Source organism: Salvia miltiorrhiza, chromosome 7, assembly GCF_028751815.1.
Source record: "Salvia miltiorrhiza cultivar Shanhuang (shh) chromosome 7, IMPLAD_Smil_shh, whole genome shotgun sequence".
NCBI lineage: Eukaryota > Viridiplantae > Streptophyta > Magnoliopsida > Lamiales > Lamiaceae > Salvia > Salvia miltiorrhiza.
The window spans coordinates 26,841,451-26,857,826 of NC_080393.1; the positions used below are offsets into that span (position 1 = coordinate 26,841,451).

Below are 16,376 nucleotides of genomic sequence, written 5' to 3' on the forward strand. Positions count from 1 at the left end.
TTGAGTAGCTTCAAACTTCATTTAAACGTTTGCATCTTGCTGCTTCAAGCTCGAATTAGCCTTAAATTCATACTTATATCTCTTTCACAAAATGCAGCCGCATTATGGCAAAATGTGTACCTATTATGCCCTAAATACCACTTCCTCCGATTGTACCCTCTCAAACACAAGACTAAAACTAAAAATAAGAAAAGACTCTATCTAGAGTGACGAAGTCGTCGTGTAGATTTGTTCAAATATATTTGTAGTCTTATGCCCACAACTAATTTTAGTTAGTGGAAAGTTCAGGGTCGAATTTACAGGAAACTAAATTTAATTTTCTATTATCACAGTGGTACTCAAAAGGGTTTTATGGTGTGCTTACTACTACTGAGTAGTCTTGTGGGCAAAACTATAAAGAAAACTAAACTGAATCAGGAAAGTGACTTACACAAAAGAAACAGACAACCTAATCTGTACTTGAATCATCAAACATGAACATGTACTAGCTACATACATACATTAATCGGTTATTGCCCAAAAGCAATAACACTCTTATTGCCACACGTCACGCATGCTATAGCCCTCAGCCCAATATTTCCTTTTAGTGTATAACCCAAAAAGGATCAATAAATGGTTTTAACTATTATGCCCAAAACCTCAAATGATGGCTTCTCATTCGAGGTTCTAACATACCAAAGTCATACGTCACTCTTCAATACTAGTTGCACTTTAGGAGGCAAGTTATATCTTTATGCCTTGTGCCCAAAATTACTTGTAGTCGAAACAACTCAATTAATTAGTGATCAATTAACCAATTAAGTTGCCCAACATTATGGAATCAAATCTAGTGTCTTTGGAACATATGAATGCAATTTATTAAGCCCAAATTAGACTCTCGGGTGTTAAACATTCATGTTGAAATCATCTTACACTAATTAGGCTATAAAGACTTAGCTAGATATAATTGATATAAAGAAAAGCATACTTAAATAAAGAGCACACAAAAATATCTAGCAAACTACAATGGAAAAAAGTGTCATGAAAAACATGAATAAAAATTAAAAGTTTTTGCCCATAAGGGACTTGTTTTCTCCTCACAAATTCTCAAAATTAAAACAGAGCATAAATATATGGCCACTGAATGTATGCATTTGGTTTGCGGCCATGTAGCATTTATAGGAGAAAGTTGGGCTCTGGAAGGCCCAGCCCAAAAGAATTGGCCGGAATTAAAGACTCATTCGCCTGAAGATGCATCCATATCTTACAGGGCGATCTTGTGGACCCCAAGTGATAAGGATGTTATGACTCTTATCCTTATCTGTCCCTTCTGATCGGTTGCATCACCTTCCCCCGGAAAATGCTCTCACATTCTTAATTCCCCTTGTCTTTTTGTACCTCCATCCGAATGTTAATGGATTATGTGCAATACTTAAGTAAAAAGCTTGGGAACACTCAAGCAACTTCAAACTTCATTTTAGCTTAATTTTGTAACATGTTGCTTCAAGCTCTTAATGGCCTTGAATTTATGCTCATACCTCTTTCATAAAATGCAACCCACGCCCATAAATGTACTGGCCATACCCAAAAGACCTCTTTCATCGGACTGTGCCCTCCCAGCCAAAAGAATACAAGAAAAGACTCTATTTAGACCTAAAAACAAACACAAAAACATTATAAACTTGGGGTCATCATAGACCTAAAAATAAACACAAAAACAAGCACAAACTTGGGCTCATAAGCAATGAACAAAAGGAATTCGACCCTTGGAGTTGCAAGAAAACAATGTGAGTCAAGAATGCAGATTTATGGCACACCTCCGTGGATTCAGAAATTGATTTCATAGTTGTTATGTTGTATACGTCAAGATTATGCTACTAGAAGGCTGCAAAGATACAAGTAACAAATGGATATACAAGAGGGAGGGATAAATGGATAGTAAGGTAAATAACATATGTTTAACTCCATAAGGATATTCTTCACCATAACAATCTATACGAAACTTGAGATTAATTTGTTAAACTTGAAGATCATGTGAAAGAAGGTTTAAAGCGATCTCAAGGAAAATTGAAGAAGTATTTTAGAGACTTAAGCCTAGGTTCTAACTTGGATCTCTCGTTTTGACAAGGCTAGCTATCAAAATTCTTAGGATTTAACCGATGTCTTAGAGTTCCAGAATCGTTATAATGTCAACACATATCATGCCTTACCCAGATATTTTAATTAATAATTTGTATGACAGTTCGCTGATTCACTTCAATAATCTAAATTTGATAATAGTGTCATTTTCAGGTGCGGACTTACGATTTTAGAAATGGCCGAGTAAAATAATATTTTTGAATTTTAAAATAAATTTGAAGGGACAAAATCACAATTTATATATAACACATCAAGAAAAATACAAAATATAATTAAAATATAATAATAGAAAAAGGTTCCCGATCAATGTACGTGATATAGAAATCATAATATATGTTCAAAGCACATTATTATCTATTTTAACTTAATTGGGAATGAACAAATTAAGAAGATCACACAACCGCATATTTTACTATACTATTTTTCATAGAGACAAAGTTTCTTGGTGTATTAATTTTAGAAGAAAAAATACGCAACAAAAAGTGGCTTCTTCCTTCCCCTCCCCAAAAAAAACAAGAAAAAAAAAAATCGATCTCTTTCAGTATATATACCTCAAAGCGAAGCGAAAACAATCATGAAGAAGCAAATTTTTGTTTGTCTGTATCAAACGAGCCCCGGAGTTCCCCCAAACACTTCACGAGAGCCAATTGTATTTATTTTGGCTCCGAGAAGTGTTTGCAGGGAACTCTAGGGGACGCATGAACTAATGTTGAACTCATCATGTTCTACTTGTTGTTTCGTTCAATTCTGTGGCTTTTATAGGGTTTTTGGACCTCATATTCGTACATCTTTCATGCTGCTGAGCAGCTGCGATGGCAATAGAATCTTTGATCCAGAATGAACCTAGACCACATTGCATGTCAGAAACATGAAAAAATTTAAGCTACCTACACAGAATCTTTTTTAATTCACTGGCCCTCTCTATATTCCCCTTACTTTGCTTTCTCTCTTGTTTACATCAATAGGATTTACTTACCAGACTCAAATACTGTCCAAGTGATTCCGACTCTTCTTTTAAGCGTCACTTATGTTGCAACAAAACATTTCATGACCCTTTCCACCTCTCATATTTCTCAATCTGCAAGTTAAATTACATTTGCTACGTAAGAAGAAGATAAGCATCTATTATCTATAATTCTAATTATAACTTAAATCGATCCCGTTCTTCTTTTTGCTGAGAATGCGCGTTTGCACATATTTGAGAACAAAAAGTGAAGAAAGAAAAAGAAAAGAAAAGAAAAAAGAAAAAAACCCTATATATATAGTAGGAGTAGTATCTTTCTATAGTATCTGAATAACCTTGCAAATTCCTTTCTTTAATTAATTATTCCATTAATTCTTTACTAGTCATTAAGTATTGGGATCAAATTTTGCAGTATCTAGGAACCACTAATTAACCAAATCACAGATTTGCTAACTACAAAAAAAAAAAAAAATGGAAAACCAAAAATTCGAAGATGTATAATATTAAAATTCGTCTAGAAAAAGATACTATAATAAAATTAATCACAGAAACCTACAAAACAATGTTTCAATAATTTCCGATCTGCGCAACTTCAAGATCGTCAAAAGGCCTAAATTCAAACTCAAACATGAAAATATCATGCTCAGCTACCAAATATACTAGATCTGCATTTTTTACACGCTATATATAAATATAAATACAAAATTTATAAAATAAATATGCTGCAAAATCCAAGGTTTTCTCTTTTGACATTAGCTAGTTAGCTTGAAAATTAGTTTCAGGTTTTACATGTTAGAGAAAAAGAGAGAGACCTGATCATGCAGAGGGAGTGTCTGGAAAGAACGTAACTGTGTGTATGTGGACGCAATTGTGGGAAATGTGAGGGCCAGTTGAAGAATCTAGCTTGATGGATGTCGCCTGCCCTTTATCTTAATCTTCTTCTCTGCAACTCTCTATAAAAATATTTTCTTTGACTTACTCCAACCAATCCGTTACAATGAGCATTTTTCATGTAGATATTAATCGCATCATTCGATTAAGTTTTTTTTTTTTTTTAATTTCAACTCAAAGATAACAATTTACTTTACCAGAAACCTACATTACTATTTGTAAAATGGCAAAAAAATAAATAGGGAAATACAGTTCTTAGCGTCCTTTTTGTACTGCTGTTTAAATTTTTGGATCCTCTTTTAGTGATATTTTTGAAGGGAAACTTGTAGTGAGCACTGAATTAAATATTGTATTATTGATTAAAAGTTGTACAAGTAAGAGATGCTGAGATACAAAAGGATAACATATTATATCTGACCGAAGTTTGGGATTCTTCTCCATCTTAACCTTGCCTACAATACTGACCAGATTCAACACACACACACACATAGAGGATATAAGGGTAGGTTCTATTGAGAAATTTATTTTTTTGTGAAAAATGAAAATAATAAACATATCAATAAAGTATACGATTAAACTAATATAAGCGATTAATATACATATTTATTTAATACTCCTATCTACTATAAGTGTGGTTTAGAGGAGGGGGCACCGGTTTTAAAAAATATTAGAAGACGTGTATTTAAATGGAGAAAGGGTCTCATTAAAGTTAAATTGTTAGGTAATTAATAAATGGTTGCGAAATAGATATTTTTTTTATAAATATTGTGTGTAAATCTGAGTAAAATATAAAAGTACATATCCTAATATATTGAAAAAATCACACTTATTGTATATTGACGAAAATGGCAAAAAGATCATACTTATCATGAATGAAGAGATTATGTTGAAAATTTCAGCCTCTAAGATTCGAACCCCATACCAACATGCTTGTTCATTAAAATTGTTAATTTATTCATAACAATTATTGATATATATTCACGCCTTCAATTTCGCAAAAATATTTATTTTCTCAACGGATGCTCTCTCTCTCTCTCTCTCTCTCTCTCTCTCTCTCTCTCTATATATATATATATATATATATATATATAGGGAGAGGTTCAAGAAAGAACCACACGTACTGAATAAAAGAAGAACGGAGAACCATTTTCAGCCATTCGATCATCAAAATCTATGGTGGATGCATCATCTTGTTGGATGAATGCAGATCCTGGATTCGAATCCTGAACAGAGCATTTTTATTTTTATTTTGTTGAGTGCATTAATTTTAACAGCGAATGCATTAATTTTTACAGTGGATGCATTAGATTTGATGGTTCTCACGTTCTCACAAATAATGTAGTTTTCTTTAGAACCACACCATATATATATATATATATATATATATATATATATGCAAAAGATCCGTAGAGAAATACAAATATTTAGGGAATTGAGAAAAAATCTCGGTCATTTATATTGATTGATCCTACTATCTATATATTTATTCTGAATTTATTTCTTTCAATATATATACATATATTTTTTTTTTGCGAATTTGCGACACGTTGAACAGATCAATAATTTTGATGAACAAGTCACTACTTTTGACGAATAGACGTATTTTATTTAATATGTTGAAAATCTAGCCACTCTTAAATTTGAACCACAAGCCAAAATTTATCAAAATTATTGATTTGTTCAAAGATTTTAAATTTTTACAATATATATATATATATATATATATATATATATATATATATATATATATATAGGGGTGGGCTAGAATAAAAGCACTTTAAGTGTATAAAATATAAACGTTTCTTAATGTACGAATTTTATGTAGAACACGTATGAACATGTATGAATTTATTTTAGCCCTCCCCTATATATATATATATATATATATATATATATATATATATATATATATATATATTCATGAGAATGTACCCTTTTTTATTTTATTTAACATGTGGTTAAGATTTTAGAGGAGAGTTGCCGTTTTTTTCTTTGAGTTTCCGTTTCTTACTTTTCGCATTTTATCGTTACTACTTTCTGGATGACACGAGTTTTAAAAAAGTATTGTTGTGAGTGGAGTTTGTGGACCCTATTATTATAAATGGAAGTGAAAATAATATTATGAACGGATTAAAACACTACAAAAAAACATGTGATTACCGGCGGCGATTGCCGTCGGTAATTATAGGGCGGCCGCCGGCAAAACAAATACCGGCGGCGACACGCCGCCGGTAAATTTCTTGTCGGTAACACAATTACCGACGGCAAAAAACACCGCCGGTAATTACCGGCGGGTATTACCGCCGTTATAGTGCGTCGGTGAACGGCGGAGAACTACCGGCATATTACCGGCGGCTTTTTTGCCGCCGGCAATCTTCACCGGACGGCGGCGGTGTTTTCCTGTCGGAGACTATTTCATTACCGGCGGCAAAACGCCGCCGCTAATTACCGGCGGCATTGTTTTTGAAATTTAATTAATTAATTAATTAATTATTTTTATTTATTTATTTGTTTATTTATTTCATAAGTTAGACGAACTTCCCAGTCGGTCACCCATCTTAGTTGTGCTCTAAGTCAAGCACGCTTAACTTTGAAGTTCCTTTCGAATGGTCACCAGTACAGAACACTCGTATTATTGATATATATATAGTACCTATTAATTCATTTAAAGTCTAATTCAATATACAAAATCATATATTCATAACCTTATAATATATCGAGATGGTATCCATGAGATGCTGTTAATTATGGATCGAACTCGTTTTTGTCTTTATTTTTATGTCGCAAAAGTATTTATTTATTAATTTATTATTATTATTTTTTTTAATCAATCTAGTTTATACACCATAAGTATTTTAATTTGATAATTGTATTTTAAATTTATTTCCATACGTCCTTATTTTTATAAAAAACAAGGGAGATAATTTGTTATAAGATAAGTAATTTGAATTTATTTCCATTCGTCGTTATTTTGAATTTATTACTTTGTTACGAAGTAAGTGTAATGTTGTTTGAAAACATGAAATTAATAGTTGCTCAACATAACATAAATGTAAAAAGAAAGTGCAAGTGTAATTTTGTTCCTAAACATAGTTCAAACAAATAGTTCCAAAACATGAATTAAATAGTCAAAAACATGAAATTAATAGTTCCAAAACATGAAGTGCTGCTCAAGGTAGCTGACCCGACCGCCTCAGGAACTCCTCAAATTGAGCCATACGCTGCTCGAGGGCCTCACATGCTGCTCGAGAAGCCTCTTGTTCGGCCTCACGTGCTGCTTGTTCGGCCTGAAGGCGCTCTTCCAGCGTGGAGATTCGTGTCTCATACAGCTTCTGAGACATCATGGAAGTGTCTGTGCTTTGAGTAGACCCCCTACTAACCTGGTTCCTACCGGCACTTCCAGTGCCGTAGAGCCGGGACCTGTCGGGCCGTACGACCTCCAAGTAGATCTCAGGCAGCCGGTCCTCTCGCCCAGTCTCAACAGCAATGCGACGAATCTCCGCCTGAAAATTGTATTAAAATAAATACATTTCACTATGAATTACTAATATTTGATTAAACTTAAACGCTTACATCTAGTCTCTCATCCCTCGGTGACAGAAAAGTTTCATCCTCGCGCATGTGGAGGCGGAGGAAGGTGCTATAGTTCTGTGCAGCCGGGGAGAGTCCAGTCTCCAAGCTCTGTCCATGCATGCATATAAGATAAATAAGTTATTATTTGCGATATTATATATATATGTATATATATACATATATTTATTTATATATATTACTTATGAATTTATTTGATAATTACTAACCAGACTCTGCTGCAGGAAACGAGTAGACTGAGACCCTCCCATGTGCCCGCTGATCCCTGTACTGGGTCCATCGGGCTCAGACATCCAGTTCGCACGTGCTCACTGGGAAATGGCCTGAACAGCCTCCTGACTCTAGTATGCCTGAAGTCCTGTCCAAAATTTGGCAGACATCCAGATGGGTCTATCCATCTCCCGACCTTCATCGGTACTAGCCCTGAGCTTCCTCTTGTAGTCGCTCATCATGTCACTGTACCTCTTGCTGGCTTTCTGTTCCCACATCGCCCTGACCGTAAGCTCGTCCTCAGGCGACCAAGCAAACTCTTTCTGTTGAAAGAAATAGTTAATTTAATATATAACATTTTACAATAGATAATGATAAATTTATATGCACTATAAATTCAATCATACCCGTAATTCGTCAAAGAACGAATCCTTCACAGCCGGGGGAGTCAACCTCCAAGTGTACCCTCCTGGGTTATCCACCCTCTTAAATGCTTAAGTGCAGGCTTTGGCCAGGCCCACTGGCTCCATCAAAGTACTGTGTAAAACTAATTTAATGATTTGTTTGCTATACGAAAATTAATGTTTTAAATTAAAATACTTACCCTAAAACAGGGTGAAAATAGTTCCCCCTTAACAATAGAACCTAATAACTTGTACTCCAGAGTTAAGAACACAACAATTCAAAACAGGAACGAGTAGAAAGACATAAAGCCATAATCAGAGCCTGGACAAAAAGTTATTGTCTTCAGATTGAGATAAAAAAGAAGTTCTTTTCATTTCAATAATCTGACTGATGAGACATCAGTCGAGGTACAGAGCAAACTTACATAGGAGTACAAAAGTAAATACAAAACTCATGGGAAAACCCATGGACTCCAGCAGTCTGCTTGGCTGCGCCTTGAACTTCTTGATCTTCATCTTCTGTCTTCAGTCTTCATGTTCCTAAGCTTGTTCTATTCCCACTTGTTTTTCTTCAACTTGAGGTCTTTACTGGAACGTCCTCCTTTCTACTTCTGGTGATCCTTTTGTTGTCCCATCTTCAGTCAAGAAAGAAGATGTAGGAAAAACCTTTGAGAAGGTTTTTCTCTAACTTCCAACTTTTTCCCCTTTTTGGCAACATCAAAAAGAGAGCTGATGATGGAGGCAATGATCGGATGGGACTTCAACTCTGACTCTCAAGCACTCGTGAGAGGACTTGAGAAGGGGAAGAGGTCCCGAGATGCAGAAGGAAGAGGACGCCAGTGGAGAGGTGGAGAGATGAGAAGGGAGACGGAGAAGTGAAGGAAATGAAAGTATGCATATCATTTCGGAGATATTCATGAAATGCGGCTATGCATACGAACTTGAGGGAGAGGAAGAGAAACAAGGAGCGGTGGGGAAGAGGAATGAAACAGGTGAGGCGGGAGATGAAAGAAATGCATGACGAGCCTTTGGTGAAAGAAGTAATTCAAAGGGCGGCTCGTCCTACATGTAAAAGACGGATGTGAGGATGAAAAATCGAATCAGTGGTAGTCGTGAGGACTAGCACTGTCGATGTTGCGCCGGCTGACAACGAGCTCCTGCTCATTGTTGTTGCACCACACGGAAGCTTCACAAAAAGGTGAGAAGCTCGCCTGAGGAACAGGTGAAGACCGTCTTCTTGAGATAAGTACTTCAAGCCGTATGGTCCGGGCATGAGGATGGAAGACGCTCGCGTCGATGGATACAAGTGAGAACAGTGCAAGCTTTGACGTCGGAGGGATGTTGAGTTCCAGTGGAAGGGTCCGGTGAAGACCAAGTATGTGAGCGTCATTCTTCCACTCCATGACTTTGCAGTCATCGAATTCTCCTAAGTCGGAACAGAAATTTTCTCTGCAATTTTGAAAAAATTTGAAATTTTCTCACAGTGAAGGCTGTGGAGAGTTGTTAGAGAAAACCATCGAAGACACCAAGGTATAAATAAACACAAATACCAAGTGAGAAGATGAACAAGTTTTTGAAAACTGTGCCTAAAATGTTTTTGAAGAAAAATTCACGTCCGTCGTCACTGCAGGGGACGGAAGCTTCAAAAGGTGAGATATATCATGTCAAGTGATATTCTCAAGGAGTTTGACCACATAGGCAAAAAGGTTGGAAATATTTTTGGTAAAGATCAGGGCAGATCACATCAAATCAAGTCAAATCAAATCTTAATCAAATCCCCGTCTTCCAAAGATATTCCATGACCCAACAATCAAGACAAATCAGTTAAAGGTTTTGAAAGGAACTGATCAGTCAGAGAAAGATTTTGATTTGGAAACACATAAATCTTGACTGAAACAACTGATTTTAAGTAGTAAGCTTAAAACAATACTTACTGATCGACTGATCATTGTAGTCAGTCGATACCACTTGATCCTGGTTGACTCATCAGGATGAGTTTTCTTCATTGCTTTCCACGTCAGCAGTCGTAGAACAACAGTTGGTTGACCACCAGTCATCATGACTGTTTGAGAGAAATCTTCAAACACAGCATCACTCTTCAGGGTTGATGAGGCCGATCCTTCCACAAAGGTCGTTGAACCTTTCTTCTGGAAGAGCTTTGGTCAGCAAGTCTGCTCTCTGAATTGTGGTCGGAATCCATTCAACAGAGATATCCTTCTTTTCGACGTGATCACGTATGAAGTGATGTCGAATAGCAATATGCTTGACTCTGGTGTGATGAACTGGATTCTGGGATATTGCAATAGCACTGGAGCTGTCGCAATAGATTGGGACTTCCTTTTCTTCGATCCCATAGTCCTTCAATTGATGGACTAACCATAGGAGTTGTGAACAGCAGCTTCCCGCAGCAACATATTCAGCTTCAGTTGTGGTGGTGGAGACTGAAGTCTGCTTCTTTGAAAACCAAGAGATGAGCTTGTTGCCTAGGAATTGACAGGTTCCGGATGTTGATTTGTGATCAATTTTGCATCTTACAAAATCCGAGTCTGAATATCCAGTGAGCTTGAAGTCGTCGTCAGCTGGGTACCACAATCCTAAATTGGGTGTGCCTTTAAGATATCGCAAGATCCGCTTTGCAGCATCCATGTGAGCTTCCTTTGGATCTGATTGATATCTCGCACAAACCCCGACTGCAAACGCAATATCTGGTCTTCTAGCAGTCAAATACAGCAATGATCCAATGATTTCTCTGTACTTGGTTGAAGATACAGATTTCCCTTCTGATCCTGGATCCACTTTCCAGTTTGTATTCATTGGGATCTTGACTGATTTCATGTGCTGAATACCGAACTTGGCGATCAGTTCCTTGGCGTACTTGGACTGATTGATCAGTATTCCTTCGTTGGTCTGCTTGACTTGCAATCCGAGAAAGAAATTCATTTCTCCCATCATGGACATTTGGAACTTGTTGGTCATGATGTCAGCGAACTTCTTGCACATGCGTTCGGATTTAGATCAGAAGATTATGTCATCGACATAAATCTGAACAAGTAGGAGATCTTCTCCTTCTTTGAGAGTGAACAGAGTTCTGTCCACTGATCCTTTCTTGAACCCTTATTCAATGAGATACTCAGAGAGAGTATCATACCATGCTCTTGGAGCCTGTTTCAATCCATAGAGCGCTTTCTTCAGCTTGTACACTTTTTCTGGACCTGCAACCTCAAACCCTGGAGGTTGTTCGACGTAGACTTCATCTGTGAGCACTCCATTTAGAAAAGCGCACTTTACGTCCATTTGATGTACCTTGAATCCTTTGTGAGTTGCAAAGGCTAAGAAGAGCCTGACTGCTTCCAATCTGGCCACCGGTGCAAAAGTTTCATCGTAGTCGATTCCTTCTTCTTGACTGTATCCTTTTGCAACTAGCCTTGCTTTGTTTCTCACAACGTGACCTTCTTCGTCTTTCTTGTTCTTGAAAATCCATTTCAAGCCAATCACATTTGCATCATCTGGTCGATCCGCAAGTTCCCAAACTGAATTCCGATTGAATTCATTGAGCTCTTCTTGCATTGCAATGACCCATTCAGTGGACTTCAGAGTTTCTTCAATATCCTTGGGCTCTGTAGATGATAAGAAACAGCTGAAATTCTTATCTTCGTTGATACAGTTCTGGTTGATATCAAAGACGAGGTCGCACATTGATCTTCGAGTCTTGACATCATCTGATGGTTCTCCAATGATGTTCTCCTTTGAATGGATTTCAAACCATCTTCGATACTTCTTGATCTCTTCTGGTGTTGGAGGAAGCTCTTCGGTCAGGATGGTTCTGAGGTGTTGAGCATTGTTCTGAACTGGTGAGAGATGAGTTGGCTCATCTTCGGCTGGTTCAGCTCTGTCCTTATCGGTAGGAGTTCCCTATTGACTGATGCCGTCTGCATTGGCTCCAGTCTGAACTTCTGACCTTTGACTGATCTTCTGATACTGAAGCTTTTCAGCATCTTATCTTTTTCGGGTCCCCACACCAGGACTGTAGAGAGTTCGGTGTCCTGCTTTTCAATTCTGGAAACTTCAGCATTCTCTGTTTCCTGTTTCCTGAACTCATCAGCAGACTCATCAAATACAACATGAGGTGTTTCTTCAACACAGAGAGTTTGAGAATTAAATACTCGATAGGCTTTGTTGGATCTTTCAGTTCCAGAATACCCAAGAAAGATTCCTGGATCAGCCTTGCTATCAAATGTGTTTAATCTCCTCTTGTCGTTGTTGTGAATGAAACACTTAGAACCGAAAGCATGAAAATAAGAGATTGAAGGCTTTCTGTTCTTCCATATCTCATATGGAGTTTTTCCATGTCGTTGAGTGAGGAAGGAGCGATTTTGCGTATAGCATGCGTTGTTGACTACTTCTGCCCAAAACTTCAAGGGGAGTTTTGATTTGGCTAGCATCGTCCTTGCTGCTTCCTTCAAAGATCTGTTTCTTCTTTCTACAACTCCGTTCTGTTGAGGAGTCCTTGCTGCAGAAGTTTGATGACTGATTCCATGTTCATCACAATACTCACGAATGACAGTATTGAGGAACACAGTCCCACGATCTGATCTGATGCTGACGATGTTGACTTCTTTTTCCACGCTCAGTCTTCTCAGCAGTTTTGGCAGTTCTTCCAGTGTCTCCTTTTTGGTGAAGAGAAAGATAACCCAAGTATATCGTGAATAATCATCCACAACAACTAAGGTGTACTTCCTACCGTTGTAGCTTCTTAGGGAGATTGGGTGAAACAGATCCATGTGAAGTAGTTGAAGAATTCTTCCAGAGGAGTGTCCTGTCTTTGACTTGAATGACATTCGCGTCTGCTTTCCTCTTTCACATGCTTCACATTCTTGCTTCTTCTGGAACACAATAGAAGGTAAACCTTCTACCAGTTGATGTTTATCAAGCTTGTTGATCGTCTTGAAATTGAGATGGTTGAGTCTCTTGTGCCATAGCCAGTTGAGCTCCGAGCTACTCTTGCTGATGAGGCATGTTTCTGGAGGACTGTCTTCCCATGAAACAACATAGAGACTCCCTTGTCTGAATCCTTTCAGAACCACCTTCTTTTGATTGTTTCTAACAGTGAATTCATCCTTCATGATCTTCACTGTGAAACCGCTGTCACAAAATTGACTCACAGACAACAGATTATGTTTAAGACCAGAAACAAAGCTAACATTACTGATACTGGCGTTACCCATGTCGAGCACACCATAGCCTTTTGTTTCTCCGATTGAGTTGTCTCCGAATGCAACTTTGGATCCAGCTTTCTCAACATACTGGGATAGATATTCTTTGTAGCCCGTCATGTGCTTTGAACAGCCACTGTCAAGATACCACGTTCTGATTGATGCTTTGACTTCTTCCTTCTTCTTGGATTTTCTGTTCTTGACCTGCAAGGAAGAGTCAGTTTAGGTACCCAATCAAGATTTGGGTCCTTCAATGTTAGCTCGAGTTTCCTTTGGAACCCATATCTGCTTCAGAACAGGTTTTGCTGATCTCTTGCGCTTTGCTGGTCGTCTGATAGAAGTAGTCGTATCTTTGGTTGGTACATGAGCATTCTGATGTTGAGCTTTCCTTTTGAAGGCCTCACTCTTGTAGTTGTTCTGTCTGATGAGAGGTTGAGGTCTTCTTTGCTCGGCAAAGTATCTTCCTTGAGATACTCGAGTCATTCCAGACTGATGGAGACTTGACTGATGTCGTGGGACATGAGTCATGTGATGTCCAGTCGCTTGTCGTCGTCGATGTCGCTTGGCTCGTCTGGACTCATCACTGCTTTGTCTCCATGGATGTTGTTCTTTCTGAAACTGAACTGATTTCAGTTTCTGACTGATGTGATTGTTCTTCCCCCTGGACTGATGAGGAAGATTCTTCTTGATTCCAGATGTTCCTTCCCCGATCTTTGACTGAAATCTGCTTTCCAGTCTTCTTAGTAGAGTGATCTGTTGGGGGCCTCATTTGCTCGTCTGTAGCTTCGTGGAGGTGGAACATTTGTTCTTGCCATCAGTGTGCGTTTGCGAACTTCATCCATATCATGATCTCTTGATTCTTCTGATGTAGTGATTTCAGAAGTATCGCCCTTTGAATTGATCATGACATTCTTTCCTTTATCAGCTGCAACCTTTCCTCCAATGCTTTCAACAAGACCTTTCGAAGGAAAATTGTTTATCATGGGAGACTTCATCATGCAGTCTTTGACTGTTTCTTCCAGTTTGTGATTGAGCCTCTTGATTTCATGAGAAGCTCTATCACATTCTGAGTTGGAGATTCTGAGCTTTTCTTCCAGTTGACTGTTCTCCATGATTAGCTGATCAAGACCAGTTTCATCCGAAAAGTAGATGACTGTCTGATTCTTGACTCGTTCATCATTAATCTCCTTTTCCATAATCTGATTCTGTTTGAGGAGATTTTCGAACATTTTCCTCAACTGACAGTGATCAGTCATGAGCTGATCAAGCTCGTCAGCTTCATAGGTTGTGCCTTCTCCAGATTCTGAATGATCTCCTATAGAAATCAGGGAATTATCAGTATATGGAGTTTTTGAATGAGAGTTTACCTCTGAGCCATTCATTCCATTGTTGTAGATGTTGTCAGCCACGCTTTCAGTTTCGTTGGCCATCAAAGCTTGACTCTCATCATCTGAGCTGTCAGAGTCGAATTCAGATGATTCTGTTGTGTCCTTGGAGGATTCAGCATCATCAGCAACCATCGCCTTCTTCTTCGCATACTTGCGATCTCTTTTGGCATTCAACTCTTTTCGCTCAGACTGCGTCAGTTCAGGGCATTCATTTCGAAAGTGCCCTTTCTTTTTGCATCCAAAGCATTCCATATCTTTGATGTCGTAGGCGACTGACTTCCTTTCACCGCTTCGATGAGTGGAATGTCTGGAGTTGCTTTCTCTTTTCTTTCCTTTGTAGTGCTGCTTGTGGAACCTTCTGTATTTGCGAAATTTGGACTCCATCTTGTTAAATCTTTCAGTCAACAGAGCATATTGACTGAAGAAGTCCTCTGGCTTGAGTTCCGCTGGTTCCTTTGTTTGCTTCTTGCTTTCTCTTGCTGAAGCTTTCAGTGTTGCTCTTCTTGAGGTTGATGGACCATCTTCGTCTGATCCTCCAGCCTTCTTGATTCCAAGATTTCTCTGAAGGTCGAACTCATTTGCCATGAGATCAGAGAAAAGCTTGTTTGTCGGGAGCTAACTGAATCCAGGCTTATGCTGATGAGCGACTGAGTAGATCTGCCATTCTCCTCGTGGCAGTGCTCGAAGAATCTTCAAATTGATTTCTCGTTGAGTGTACTTGTCTTCGAGATGGATTGAACTTCATTCAGGATTTGATTGAATCTGAGTTCCATCTCTTCGACAGATTCATTCTTGAGCATGAGGAAGGAGTTGAACTTTTGACATGCAATGGATAGCTTGTTCTCCTTGATTTCCTCAGAGCCTACGCACATTCCTTCAAGAATGTCCCACATCTCCTTTGCACTTTGACACTTGATGATCTTGGTGACATGCTTGTCTGGTACAGTGCTGGAGATGATGCTCTTGGCAAGATTGTCAAGCTCATCTTGCTTCCTTTCTTCTGTGGTGAAGTCTGCCTTCTGCTTGTTCTGGACTTCATCGAATGGATCCAGGTAAGGATCAACTGGAATTCTCTTGACAGTTTCGGTGATGATGATTGGTCCATTGGTGATGACTTCCCACATTCGGCAATGTTGGGCAACGAGGAAGCTTTCAAGCCGAAATTTCCATATGTCGTATTTTTCAATACTAAACATAGGTAAAGAAGATAACCTGTCATGGTTAGTCTCTATAACAATAGATAACAGCAAATAAGAGCAAATAACAAGCACTACTTGAAAGAGAGGTTTTTCGAGACCTTTGAGAAAAATGATCTAGTTCAATTAGAACCTAGTCAGAAACAGACTGTTCTTGCGAACAACCTGTTCTAATACCAATTGTTAGGTCCGGAGGGTCTCGAATAGGTGTATGGGGGGGGAATACACCTATGGGCTATTTTTACAGTTTCCTCTAAAAACAGAGGGATCTCAAGAATGAGATCAAAACGAAACTTTACACGCAAACTATGACACCTGTTGACTGAAAACAGTTTTGACCAAACAGGGTTGACGACTGATACTAAAAACTCTTCAGTAATGAGTTATCAGTTAAGTCATTG

General features: G+C 38.2%; 1 protein-coding gene and 1 long non-coding RNA gene across 2 annotated transcripts; both read right to left on the reverse strand.

Annotated features, from left to right (window-relative positions):
- Positions 1-952: 952 nt before the first annotated feature.
- LOC130995747 (uncharacterized) lies at positions 953-4,310 on the reverse strand. The gene is made up of 3 exons (XR_009092270.1): positions 3,895-4,310; positions 3,095-3,196; positions 953-1,632 (listed from the first exon to the last, which is right to left on the reverse strand). It is a non-coding gene; the product is annotated as an uncharacterized LOC130995747 (long non-coding RNA).
- A 2,774-nt stretch (positions 4,311-7,084) lies between these two features.
- LOC130994021 (uncharacterized) lies at positions 7,085-7,666 on the reverse strand. The gene is made up of 2 exons (XM_057919058.1): positions 7,547-7,666; positions 7,085-7,476 (listed from the first exon to the last, which is right to left on the reverse strand). Exons 1-2 carry the CDS (start codon positions 7,664-7,666, stop codon positions 7,144-7,146), a joined length of 453 nt encoding a protein of 150 aa, XP_057775041.1. The 3' UTR covers positions 7,085-7,143.
- Positions 7,667-16,376: the final 8,710 nt, after the last annotated feature.

Excerpts from the sequence above, each read along its gene's own strand:
- LOC130994021 (XM_057919058.1), bottom strand. The coding sequence starts at position 7,666 with ATGCATGGACAGAGCTTGGAGACTGGACTCTCCCCGGCTGCACAGAAC. Across the intron at positions 7,477-7,546 it reads CGAGGGATGAGAGACTAGAT|GCGGAGATTCGTCGCATTGC; the intron begins GTAAGCGTTTAA and ends TACAATTTTCAG.